Source organism: Nomascus leucogenys, chromosome 24 (genome assembly GCF_006542625.1).
Source record: "Nomascus leucogenys isolate Asia chromosome 24, Asia_NLE_v1, whole genome shotgun sequence".
In the NCBI taxonomy this organism is placed as follows: domain Eukaryota; kingdom Metazoa; phylum Chordata; class Mammalia; order Primates; family Hylobatidae; genus Nomascus; species Nomascus leucogenys.
The window spans coordinates 13,162,104-13,175,863 of NC_044404.1; the positions used below are offsets into that span (position 1 = coordinate 13,162,104).

Sequence of the window (13,760 nt, forward strand, 5' to 3'; positions counted from 1 at the left end):
ATAAGAAAGAGGCTTTTATGTTTATCTGCCCATGTTGGCTAGAGAAAAAAAATCACTGGGAATGTGTGTACACATGTACATACATACGCACAATGCAAGAAAAATATTTTTGTTCTTTTTATCCCAGATTTAGAATTTAAGCTTTAAGAGTATTTGGGATCAAGAGCAAGATCCTGTCTGTTTAATGCTGTGTTTTCCACTTTGGGTTGGAACGCCTGTGTTTATTTGTATTCAGACAGCTACTTGGGAGCCTGCCTGCCAGGTATCCATTCTGTTTTGGTACCTTCCTGGGAAGTTTTACTTTAAATTTGATTCGACATGCTTTTCTTGTAAATTTTCTTATAAGTTGCTGTAATAAATTTCTCCTCAAGCATGGATTTAGACTTTTGTAAAATCCTTGCCTGCCTTTCATTGAAGTGGGAGCTGACTAAGAGGTTGCTTCCCATATTTTTGGTATGTTGTCACCAGTGCTGATGGGATGGGACAGAGGCAGCATGCAGCCCTCAGATCCACAAGCCCAGTCCTGCTGCTCCTTAAAGTACCTGCCATCCTGTCTGTAGCTGTTTCTGCTTCCTCAGCATAAATGGGCAGGTCTCTGTTGCAGTATCATTTTTCTGTAAGTAGCACTGATAATAGCTTACAACATAAATGTGTTTGATAAATAGGTATGTACAAGCTCTCTGGTTTTATTTCCAAGGCACGTGAAGCCAAGGCAAAATATGCTGCCCAGTTGGATGTGCATACGGCATCAATTGCAAAGAGCACATTGCTGTGTTGTAGCCCATGCTACTCCTTTTATTTCATGAGATGGCAAGTAAAAAAATCTGCCTTCATTGTCCTATTTAAATGGATGTCCACCATTTGGGAGACAGGGTGCTGCTTGTAGTGATATTACGTCTTTACAGCCCGCAGCCTGATTCTTTTTCAGGCATTATGTTTCACTCAGATTCATGAATTGGTGATACTCATTTTGATTCAGTTACACTGCACTCCAAGACCTTATTTGGATATGATCCTAGGAAAATAAATTTAGATAATCTGGGTCATTGATAATAACATTTGCTAACAAATACACCTGTGGCCTTTGGCTTTTCCATCTGGATGATTTTTTCCAAAGATGACATCTGTTGGATGGTATAGAGTCACGAATTAACATGCTAGTCTTCTTTTTTGATAAACAACACAAAACAGATCTACTCTCACAAAGAATGGCATCAGAATACTATACACGTCACTGTACCCTCACAAACTAAATTGAGAGTGATAGATGGTTTTCTTTTTTTGATGATTTTTTTTCAATGTGAATACAAGTGTTTGGATCATGAGACTAAGAAATTCTTTTTTGTTTTTTTAATTCTTCCTTTGTACCAGAGGTGGAAAAATATGATGAAAACCTCCATGAAAAGGCAGCTGAGCAAGGTGGAACACCAATTCGATACTACTTTGAAAATCTCAAAATCAGCATTCCTCAGATGAAGCTAAGTGTGTTCACCTCCAACAAGCTCCCGTTGGATCTTAAGGTGAGCTGCTATTTGGGTAAATGTTTTTAGATGATTTTTCCTTGGAAAAGAATGAGTGTGTTTACTATTTGTTGTTTGTTGTTGTGTGTGTGTGTGTGCTTTTTTTTGTCCCTCATCATCATTCATAGCAGACATTTTATTTTTATAGATTTCCTTTTTCAGAAGGTTTATTGACTTATGTGTATTTGTCTTTTTTAAAAAAAAATTTAAATATGACATTGCCAAAGATCAAGGAGTAGCTCAAGAGATTCACAGATAATTCTGTAAAACCCATTTGCTGTCTGTTTAGCTCCTGGCTTACCTCAGTGAGATAAAAGCCTTTTTCCTAAAGTTGTGTCCAGGATCAAGAGAAAAAGCAAAGTCAAGACGGCATCTTCCTTTTGTGCCCGAGGCCTGCTCACCTTCCTACTTCTCTCTTTCTAAGTATCCACCTCTTTTTGAATGATTGTCACTAGGAGTGTCTACTAGGAGTGTTTAAAGTAGACTCAGCCCACTTACCCACTGGGATGTGGCCTCCTCTACCACCACATCAGGATGAAACCCTTAGACCATCTTGATGACTACTTACTAGACACAGCCTGAACACCATCTTCATTTTCAGCAATAAAGTTTATCTTCATTAAGGAAGAAAGCTGGGATTCAAATCCAAGCCTGTCTGACTCTAAAGTCTATTTTTTTTTTCCACTATACTATGCTTCCCCATAGAACATAAGGAACCAGAGAATTTTAGACCTGTGAGTCCTCAATGATGTACTTGCTTGGTAGACAGGGAAATTGAAGTTCAAAGTGTTTTGTTAGTCAAGCCTGTGTGGCTAGGAAGTGATAGGAGCAGGAGTGGATCCAGGGGTGTTAGAGAGTCTTTCCTTAGTTTGAGTCAAAGTCAGCCCCCTGCGGCTTGGATCCATTGGTTCTGGTTTTTCATTCTGTTGCACTTAAAGATGATACTCACCTTCCTACTAACCACCAGTCCAGGACTCTTCTCACTGCCCCATGCTTCCTCCTCTAAGATGCTACAAGATAGTCGTCTTGCTGCGCAGGAACAGGTAGAGACATGAGCAGATAAGAAGTAAGTCTAGGGTCCTAACTTAGACGCCTGCAGGAGCTGTGCTGGCGATGCAGCGAGTGGAGCCGCACACCGGGGTGGTGTCGTGTCTGCCTGACCAGGAGTGCCTGCTCCATCTGAAGGGGCTGCCACAACCCGCTCCAGCCGCTTGCTGTCATGGGGGAATGTGAACCCGGTGTTGCCAGATCTTCAGATTTTTAAAGAGAAGCCGGAAATCTGGATTTTTATGTGGACTCTCCTGGTTTTTAAACATTGGCAACCAATTCAAGTTTTTTGGTTTTTTTAAACCTTGTGGGCCTAACAAAACACATGTGTGGGCCTCATGTGGCCGTGTCTGCCAACTCACAGCTTCTAAAATCGACACACAGGTAATGAGACAGTAGTCTGGTCAACATCAGATCACATTTGGGTAAGGGTAGGGCAAGGGTGACAGCATTGGGGTGGCAAACTGGGGCCAAGCCGTAGGGAGTGCTGGTGGGGACCTGGAGCAGGAATTGGTCTTGCAGCCATCTCCGGAAGAGTGCAGCGTGCCCTTCACTCACTGCCCTGTCTGCTTCATTCGCTTTAATTTCATGTTTCCCAGGAGATTAAAGATACTTATAGTTAGCATGGGAGTGAGGGGAAAACCATGGGAAAACCACTATCTTGCTAATATCCACAAGTATCCACTTGACTTGTGTGACCTTTGGAATGGGTTTGTTTGATAAAGTATATATTCACCCAGAGCACTTGGCACTTGCCCAGCAAACCAATGTGAAGCATTTCCTGAGGGTTGAGGACTTCTTGTTTTTAAAATCATCTTACTAAGAAACACAGACACCTCACTATTCCCTTCAAATTGCTCCCAGCAGAAAACTCCCCAGACTGAGAAAAGCAGTCTGATTTTCTGCAGTCGAAGTAGCTCCAGCCCCCCCAGTTACATGATGGTTGTGTGTGCACTCGGCATACAATCAACGAAATCATTTCAGTTGAATGTTTCATCTGGCACTGAATTGAAGGAACATTTTCAGGGCATTTTTCAAATCATTGTGAAACAATTACATGGAGCAGCCATGTGATGAGGTGTGTAGGGGGCACGCCGAGTGTAGTAAGTTAATGTTTCCAGCAGGGTGCGGGGAATTGGGACTAAAGAGTTAAATTCTCAGCTTGTGGGAGTCACATTTTACTGTGTCTTGAGTCTCCTAGTGGAGTCTGGGACTCATAAAATAATGTCATTTATTCAAAGAGTTTTCTAACAGAGTAATATGCCTTTATTAGTAGCTCTTAGAAAGGGTACTGTGCTCTTTTAGATGAATATATAATGGCTAAAAGTATGTGCTTAGAAAATGGAGTCCTGTCCCTGAACAGGAGTCACGAGAGCCTGACTAAAAGGTAAACCACGTCTTTGGTATTGAAGGAATAATTATCTTGATTCTCCTGACTCCAGGCCAGAAGTGAGACTGTCAGAAATCTCAGAGGGAAGTCTCTTCAGGTTTACACTGAGGGTACATTGTTGCCAGATATAGTGTCTGTTCAAAAGGACTGAAAGCAGTTTCACATGTGCTATCTCAATTGGATTCCTTAGTCTGCGATGGAAGAATGGGGAGATAATAGTCCCATTTCACAAATGCAGAGACCAAAGCACAGCATTCCTGCCTGACTCCCCATTCTCTCCATTCTCCCAAGTTTGCGTGTTAGAAAGTGGCAGAGTGATATTGAAAATGCCAGGTAGTTTATACATGTTTTTGGCTTTTTTTTAAAGATCAAAAGAGGCCAGGAGCCTTTAAAAGGTTTCATGAGGTGGCCTACAGCAGTCCTTTTTCCATTTAGAGCATTGGGGTATTACAAAAGAAGGGCTTTAATTGAGCAATCTAGTTTGGAAGAAAACCCACATTTTAATGGTCAGAGTGAGAGGGTGGGGGTTAGGGGGAGTTTCGAACAAAGACACTATTTAAAAAGCCTAAAACTGTCTTCTCAAAGGCTTGAAATAATTTGTTGGGAAACTTCAGACCCTTTACTTTTTTCCTCCCCTCCCTAAATAAAAACCAGATTTGTTAAAAGGAAAAAAGATCCAGTATTGTTAATTGTATTTCAGAAAGTGCCAGAGAGGGAAATATCCCTGTAGTTTTAAACATTGTCCCAGGAGGGAAATAGGCAAATACCCTGCTTCACATAAACAGTCTCTATGTACCATAAATAAACCTTTAAAGAATGAATTCCAGACAGTTTTGTTTAGTGCAGGATAAACTAAGAAAGGAAAGGACATGGCCCAGGGAGTAGCTTGGGATCTGAGACCTTATGGTATATAGACAGGTATTTCTTCTTTCAACTCTATGAAGTTTCTGGAAGACTTCAGCAGTTTTCCTGTGGGGAGGTAGAAATAGACAGTTTCCTATTTTTATTAGGAGCTTATGAACACAGGATTGCCTTCTCCAAAATCCATTTTATAACAGGAAACTGTCTGCTGCTTGAGTAAGTAAGCCTCAACTTTGGATACTACTGTATTTGATTAGTCATTTAGTTACTACAAGAATAAGCCCTGTTTGGCCCGTTCCCTCATCTCATCGACTTTGACTGACCAGATCAACCTGAAGGTGGCAGAATAATTCATACCATTGGGCTGTATCTCAGCTTTTTCAAATGTGGAGTCCCAAAAGCAGTAAATGACTAGGTAAGGATAACTTTTACTTAAGGGCCAGAATATTTCCTTGATTCAGACCAAACACCTTAGTCGTTCAGAAAGGTAAATGGTGTCTATGATGACACCAACCTCAGTAGAGGTTTCAAAGTCTTTGCTACTTTGTGTGGTTCTTCTTTAATATTTGGTTGCAAGGACGAAGTTGGGGTATAAAAGCTTTTTACCGTAAGCCTTTGTTTTGATCTCATTTTCTCTTCTCTGAGAATAAAGTAATGCTCAAAGTAGTATTGGCAAAACAGAGTGCTGAACTGATTGTCAGTACCCTGTTTTCCCAGCGTGTTTATTTTATGGCTCTAAGCAAAGCAGCTGAGCTTACTGAACCTCAGTTTCTCTGCCAGTGAAATGAGGAAAATAAGGCCTGCTCACGTACTTTATCATCACTCACCATGAGGTGGGGTGAGGCATGGGTGAATGAAAAGCAGAACATTTTTCAGGAGAAATAATATCCTCCATTCTGGCTTTCATGCTTTCTGCCTAATAGGTAGTTGCTATTGTGAAAATGTACATAATTCAAGTCTAAAATCAAGTAGCTAGCCATATGACTTTAGGCCATCCACTTAACATTTCTTGTTTTATTTATACCAAAGAGAGAGAGAGGGAGAGTTAGGCTGAATTAACTTGATGTTGGACTTTTTTGGGGCGTGGGGGAGACGGGGTCTCACTCTGTCACTCAGGCTGAAGTGCAGTAGCATGATCACAGCTTACTGCAGCCTCAACCTCCTGGGCTCAGGTGATCCTCTCACCTCAGCATCCCAGGTAGCTGGGACTATAGATGCGTGCCACCACGCCTGGCTAATTTTTGTATCTTTTTGTAGAGACAGAGTTTTTACCATGTTGCCCAGGCTGGTCTCAAACTCCTGGGCTCAAGTTATCTGCCCACCTCAGCCTCCCAAAATGCTGGGATTACAGGCATGAGCCACTGGGCCCAGCTCAACTTGAAGTTGCTATTAATCTCTAAAATATTCTGAAATTACTTAGCAGGAGGTTATCAGTGACTTCCCAAGGCACCAAATCCAGTGACCTTTTTCTCTAGCCTTATCTTTGTAGCATCCTCTGCCATTTTGACATTGCTGACTTCCCTGTTCTTGACATCTGTCCCTTCTGGTTCTCCTCTTGCTCTGTTGCTTCTCTGCCTATTTCTGTTTTCTTTTATTCTACTTCTTTTCCTGATCTGTATGTTAAAGGTCCAGATTTTTCTCTGTGAACTGCCTGGTTATGTCACTTGTCTATTTTTCTGTCAGGTCTTTTATCTCTTCTAATTTTAGAAGCTCTTTCTAAAAGTTACGTCTTTGATGAAAGTTGCAAGTATTTTTTCTTCAGCTTTTTGTCTTTTTACTTTGCTTTTGGCGTGCACGTGTGTGTTTGTGTTTAATTATACAAGAGCTGTTTATTTTTATATTCTCAAATTTATTAGTCTTTTGCTGTTTTGAATCTAATTTTTTTTTGAAAACTACATGTTCAGAGAAATTCTCTAGTAACAAACTGTAGAAAATTATCCCTGAAAGTATAGTCTTGAATCTGAATTTTGAGTCACAAAAAAGTTTTCCCTTCTCTCTGGTTTTAAAAAATTTCACTTTCTTCCATTATATGATTTAATTTCAATTAAATGTATTCTTGTTCCAAAATAATTTAAGGCAGTCTCAGAAGACACATGCAAAAAGATTATAAGTAAGAAAACAGAATAGAAATGTCATTAAGTTGCACATGAAATTTTAATATATAATAAAGAGACTTTAATTCAGTGGGGAGTATTTAGACTTTTCAATAGTGCTATTAGACTAAATCACAATAGAAAAAATATAAAATTAGATTTATTCTTGACACTTTAAGGATAAATTCCAAGTGAATCAGAGATTTACTGGTAATATTAGCATGAAAAAGTGTTTTTATATTCAGTAAGGAAGAGTATTTGGCATGCCTTGTAAACACCTTGAAATATCAATCATTTTAAATAAAGATATAATCAGAAAATAGACCCATATCCAGAGATTGTTAACCAGCTTATAGCAGACCCATGCTAGTTGAGAACTTCAAGAAAAGACAGATGGTGGGGGCGGGGATGGGGAGTGTCCATGTGAAGCCATTGGAAAGCTACCAAAACAGCCAGGACTGGAGAGTTCAAGATTTATGAGAGGACAGAAACTCAGTAAGGTGAGCCCAACATTTATTTTGCTTTTATTCTTGAGACTTTTTCTGATTTGTAAGCAGTGTGGGGAGAAAGGTGAAGAAGCCAAGCAGAAAGCAGCTGCCAACAGGCAGAGAATGCAAGTAAAGCTTTTGGCAGTCTCATGGGGCTAGCAAAGCAAAACTTAGACTTCATTGCTACTAAGAGAGCTGGTAATTGAAGGGCTAATATCTTACAGAGCAGGGACAGGCAGAAAACAAACCCCAATAATTTGAGGTACTTTCTTGAGATATTTGCTGATTTCTAAGTGACACAGTCTGAGAGAAATCACGCAAAAAGTGGCAGCTAAGAGGCTGAAGAACTTAAACAGTCTTTTCAGCAGTTTTGTGGTACCAGGGAGATTAAAAGTGGGGGAATGGCATTGGTTTTCATTGAGACTGCTAAAGGACTACACCAGGCCTCATAAGGACTGAAACACACCAGAACTTAGATAAAGACTGAAACACAGCCTTGAGAAAATCCAAACCCTGGTTGATTTAGGCGTTATGCTTCTTACTCCAACTGCCTGCCAGAAGCTAAAAACTCATCCAAAGTCTCTGTAAGTTTTCATACAAAATGTTGCATTCAGTCACAAATTACCAGGCCAAGATGAGATGAGACCAAGAGAAAAAACAAACACTAGAAACAGAACCATAGATAAACTGGATGTTGGTATTGAATTGAAAATACTATGAAAGTATCTAAGAAGTTTACCAGAAAACTATAATTTTTTAAAAAAAATTCTCAAATAATAAGGGAAAATTATAGACCAGCACTTTTTCATGAATATGGAAGAAAGAAATCTGAACAAAATATTAGTAAATCAAAAACAGAAATATTTAAGAAGGCTAATGTAACCAAATTGGGTTTTTTCCTGGAAGGCACATTCAGTTTCACATTTGCAGATAAATTTGGTAATTTATCACATCAACAAGATAAAATAGAATATGATTATTTAAAAATGCATAAAAGCCATTTGACAAACTTTAACATCCATCTACAGTAAAAATTCAGCAAGCTAAAAATAGAAGATAACTGCTTTAATCTGTTTAGGTCTGTCTATTAAAAAGCTACAACAAACATCATACTAATTGGTGAGATAGTAAAAGCTTTTTCTTGAGATAAAGGAAAGATACCCATTATCACCACTTCTTTCACCATTACACGGGAGTTCAGCCAGTAAAATAAGTCAAGGATGATCTTTTTGAAAAAGAAGTAAAAGGTATAGGAGCTGGAAAGGAAAATAAAAACTTTGTTATTTGTAGAAAACACGATCGTTTACTAGAAAATCTAAAAGTATTTTCAGATAAGTTATTAGAATAAGTAAATTTAGTAAGGTCACTAGAGACAGTATAGAAAACAGTTGTATTTCTACATGTCAGCAATAATTACAGAGAAAAGAAAAATTTGGAGGCTATTAAGAAAACAGGTCTGGGTCTAGTGGCTCACACCTGTAATCCCAGCACTTTGAGAGGCCTAGGTGGGAGGATCACTTGAGCCCAGGAGTTCAAGACCAGCCTGGGCATCATAGGGAGACCCTGTCTGTACAAAAATGGAAGGAAGGAGGGAGGGATAGAGAGAAGGGGGAGGAGGAGAGAGAGATGAGAGGGAAGAGGAGGGAGGGAGGGAGAGAAAGAAAACATTAAATACTGTATCATTATCTATTATTGTGTAACAAATGACTCCAAAATGTAGTGGTTTAAAACAACCACCATCTTATTTGTTTACAATTCTGTGGGTTAATAATTTGGACTAGACCTAGCTGGGTGTTTCTTCTGCTGGTCTCACCAGTGATTATTCATATGGCTGCAGTCACCTGGCAGTTAACCGAGACTAAATGGTATGAGATGACCTCAGTCCCATGTCCAGCGGATTGGTGCTGGCTGTCAGCAGAACCCCTTTCCACATGGTCTCCCATCTTCAAGGAAGCCACTCCCAGCTTCTTCACATGGTGGAAGCATCAAAACAGGCAGCACAGAAGCTCCAAGCTCTCTTGAGGCCTAGGCTCAAAGGTCACACGTTATTATATCTCTTGCATCTTATTGGCTGAAGCAAATCACAAGGCCAGTGAAGATTCAGGTGGAGGGAACATAGACTTCACCACTTGACAGAAGATGCAAAGAATATGTGGTCATTTAAAATCTACCACAGGTATCTAAGAATAAACCCAACAAAAGATGTATAAGACCTCTACACAGAAAACAATTAAACATTATTGTGAAAAATTAAAGACCTACACAGATGAAGGGACATACCATGTCAATAAGTTGGAAGATTCAGTAAAGTTGTCGTTGCTCCTCAAATTGATCTGTAAATTCAGTACAGTCCTGATGAAAATTCCAGCAGTTTTTTTGGAAGCAAATTGACAAGCTGATTCTAAAATTTCTCTGCAGTTGAAAAGCGCAAAGAGCAGCTAAGGTAACCCTGGAGAAAAAGTACAAAGTTGGGGAGAGCTTACACTATTTGATTTCAGAGATTATTACAAGACTACAGTAATTAAGACAGTGTGGCATTAGTAGAAAGCAGAGCAAAGTGAAACAGAAGAGAGAATCCAGAAATGGATATATAATACCATCATGTGACTTTTGACAGCATTTATGCCATACTGCAGTAGTGGAATGGATGACCTTTTCAATAAATATTACTTAGTTCAATATTTATCAGAAAAAAATGAATCTTGGCCACTCCCTCATACCATACATAAAAATAAATTCTAGGTGGAGCATAGATTTTAAGTGTGAAGAGTAAAACAATACAACTTCTGTAAGTAAACATGGGAATATCTTTATGACCTTGGTGTAGACAATAATTTCTTAACCAGGGCACAGAAAGCTCTTACCATATAAGAAAAGATTGATAAGGCAGATTTCCTTAGAATTAAGACTGTCGGAACATTAAAAGACACCATTTAAAGAGTAATAAGACAAGTCACAGAATGGAAGAAGATATTTGCAACACATCTGTTCAACAGAGGACTTGGTATACAGAATATATAAGAACTCCTACAAAGCAGTAAGAAAGAAAAAACAGGAACTCACTACAAAAATCAGCAAAAGACTTCAATAAGCACTTCACAAAAAGATATCCAAATGGCTTATGCATTTAAAAGTTGCTTAATCTCACTTCTCAACTGAAAAGAGACCACGCTGAGGTACCATTACACACCCATCAGTTTATCTGTCAAAACTGTACTGAGATACCATTACACACTGTTCAGATTTTCTGGGTGTTTTTTTTGTTGTTGTTGTTGTTTTTTTGTTTTGTTTTTTTTTTTGTCATTGTTTGTTTTAAGTGACAGGGTCAGCTGTGGTAATCCCAGCACTTTGGGAGGCTGAGATGGGTAGATCACTTGAGGCCAGGAGTTGAGCAACAAAGCAAGACCCTGTCTCTCCAAAAAAAAAAAAAAAAAAAAATTAGCTGGGCGTGGTGGTATGTACCTGTAGGGGGAGGCTGAGGCAGGAGGATCACTTGAGCCCAGGAGGTCCAGGCTGCAGTGAGCCAAGATCCCGCCACTGTACTCCAGCCTGGGCAACAGAGACTTTGTTTTCTGTTTTTGAGAAAGAAAGAGTGAGGCAGGGTCTTACTCTGTCACCCAGGCTAAGTACAGTGGCATGATCTCAGCTTAGTGTGGCCTTGACCTTCAAAGTCCAAGTGATCCTCCTCCTCCAGCTTCCTGAATGGCTGAGACTACAGGCTCATGCCACCATGCCCAGTTAATTTTTAAACTTTTTGTAGTGACAAGGTCTTACTTCTTCACCCAGGCTGGTCTTGAACTTTTGGCCTCAAGCGATCCTCCCACCTCAGCTTCCCAAAGTGCTGGGATTACAGGCATGAGCCACCACTCCTAGCCAGAATATCTTTTTTTTTTTTTTTTTTTAACTATCTATACCAAGTGTTGATGAGGGTGTAGAATAACAAGGGATCTTGTAGACTGCTGAATGGAGCATAAACTGGTTTGACCACTTTGGAAAACTGGCAGAATATATTAAGATTGTACATGTACATTCTTTATGATCCAGTTCCACTCCCAGGTATATGTACAAGAAAAATGCATAAATGTGCCCCAAAAGACATATCTAGGCAGGGAGCAGTGGCTCACAGCTGTAATCACAGCACTTTGGGATGCCAAGGCAGGCGGATTGCTTGAGCCCAGGTGTTCGAGACCAGCCTGGGCAACATGGTGAAAACCCTTCTCTACAAAAAATACAAAAATTAGCTGGGCATGGTAGTTCGCACATGTAGCCTCACCTGCTAAGGAGGCTGAGGTGGGAGAATCACATGAGCCCAGGAGGTCAAGGCTGCAGTGAGCTGTGATTGTGCCACTGCATTCCAGCCAGGACAACAGAGTGAGATCCTGTTATGTAGTCTGCCATAGACATGTCTAATGTTGTTTATAGCAGCATTATTCATAATAGCAAAAAGCCTGAAACAACCCAACTTTTGAACTTTTCATCAACAATGGTGGTTAAATACATTGTTTTATTCGTGCAGTGGAGTATTATATGGCAATGGACGTTGACAAACTACAGCTATATGCAACAATCTAGGAAACTCCCATATGTAATGTTGTCTATGAGAAGCCACCTACAACGAAGTGCATACTGATGATTCCATTTATATGCAGTTTAAAGCAGAAGAACTTACCTGTGGTGATAGATGTCATCACCGTGGTTGTCTCTGGGGAAGAAGGAGGGAGGAGGGAGTGGGAGCGTGCTCATGGAGAGTGGGCTGCTTCCAAGATGGGGATAACAGTCTGCTTTCTAATCTGGTAGTGGTTACATTATTGTCTTCACTTTGGGAAGAGTCATTTGGGTTTTGAACTATACATTTGATTAGTATACTTTTCTGTGTGTGTGGCATACATCAGTCAAAAAGTAAAACCTGACAGACAGATACAAAACAGACCAAAAGGAATTATGACACAAACTGATAGTGTTTATTTCTGTGTGATATATGTGACTTGGGTGATATATGTCTGTCTATATATGTATTTTTCCCTAATAGTTTACTTTCATAGTTACAGGGAAAATCCTTATTTATACACATCAAAACCTGACCCTCATTCGAAAGTTAACGTGACTTGTAGCTTTAATGGAATCTAGAATTATAGTATCACAGAAGGCCATCATATGACTTAAGTATGTCATTTCCTTTCTTCCCTAATTAGGCCCTAAAAAGCACCTTGGGATTTCCTTTGATACGGTTTGAAGACGCTGTGATTAATCTAGATCCATTCACTCGGGTACATCCCTATGAGACCAAGGAGTTCATCATCAATGATATCCTCAAACATTTCCAGGAGGTGAGGCTTGGAGAAGTACTCATTGGCTGGAGCATAAGCAGAATGTTTGTTTTAGTTGTTTGGGAATTTTGGTTACCAAGACATTACTATTGAGAACCCAGTTAAACATTTCAACTCTGTTGTGTTACGGGTCAGGTCACTTCCCAAGAAGCCCATATATGTCATGAAAATCCTAAGACAGTACATTTGGCCTATGAGCTGTTAGTTTCATCCCTCAGAGCTAGTCTGAGGGGTTTCTGCTAGGTTAGTCATGACTCTTAATGGTTTAGTTGATGCTTTAATAATAACAAAATAATGTTTTTATTTACCAGGCGTGGGCCTTCTTTCAGCAACGTCACCCATGTTCTTAGAGTCGATGGGATCCTGCACTTGGGTTGAACTTGAAATTTTTTAAATCACCTTAGACATTTTCCATTTTGTATTTATTATCCAGACTGCAAAGATCAAAAAGTAAAGGCAAGGCATATTCTTCAATGAATAGATAGGTCAAGATCGTATCAAATTTAGTAGCTTTCAAAGTTAAAATATATTTTATTCTCATTTCCTTTTCTCCATTCCCTGTTTACTTTTTTGACTTTCCTAATTGGTGATATTTCCACCTAACTAAGGAAAGTGAAACAGCAGATATCACTGGAACCTGGGATCAGGCAATTGGAAGTATAGAAAGAGTGGAGGGGGCCAGTCATGGTGGCTCACACCTGTAATCCGAGTACTTGGTGGGAGGCCAAGGCAGGAGGATGACTTGAGCTCAGGTGTTCAAGACCAGCCTAGGCAACATATTGAGACCCCATCTCTACAAAATACAGAGAAAACAGATTAGCTGGTTGTAGAGGTCTTGCCTGTAGTCCCAGCTGCTCGGGAGGCTGAGGTAGGAGGACTGCTTGAGCCCAGGAGGTCAAGGCTGCAGTGAGCCATGGTGATGCCACCACACCTCAGCCTGTGTGACTGAGACCCTGCTTCAAAGAAAGAAAGAAACAGTGGAGGTTTGCTTGCTAAGTCTCTCCATGCCTTCTTCAGGCCCCCCACCCACACCA

The 13,760-nt window shown here is 39.9% G+C and overlaps 1 protein-coding gene across 5 annotated transcripts in view; it reads left to right on the plus strand.

The window, feature by feature from the left end:
* The window catches only part of VPS13D (vacuolar protein sorting 13 homolog D), a 275,651-nt gene that overhangs the window by 164,859 nt on the left and 97,032 nt on the right, over window positions 1-13,760 (plus strand). For all 5 annotated transcript variants that reach the window (XM_030805963.1, XM_030805965.1, XM_030805966.1 and 2 more), the window contains 2 exons: window positions 1,372-1,520; window positions 12,592-12,726. In XM_030805963.1, the coding sequence (XP_030661823.1) occupies window positions 1,372-1,520; window positions 12,592-12,726 (284 nt within the window). The remainder of the gene's footprint in view (window positions 1-1,371; window positions 1,521-12,591; window positions 12,727-13,760) is intronic.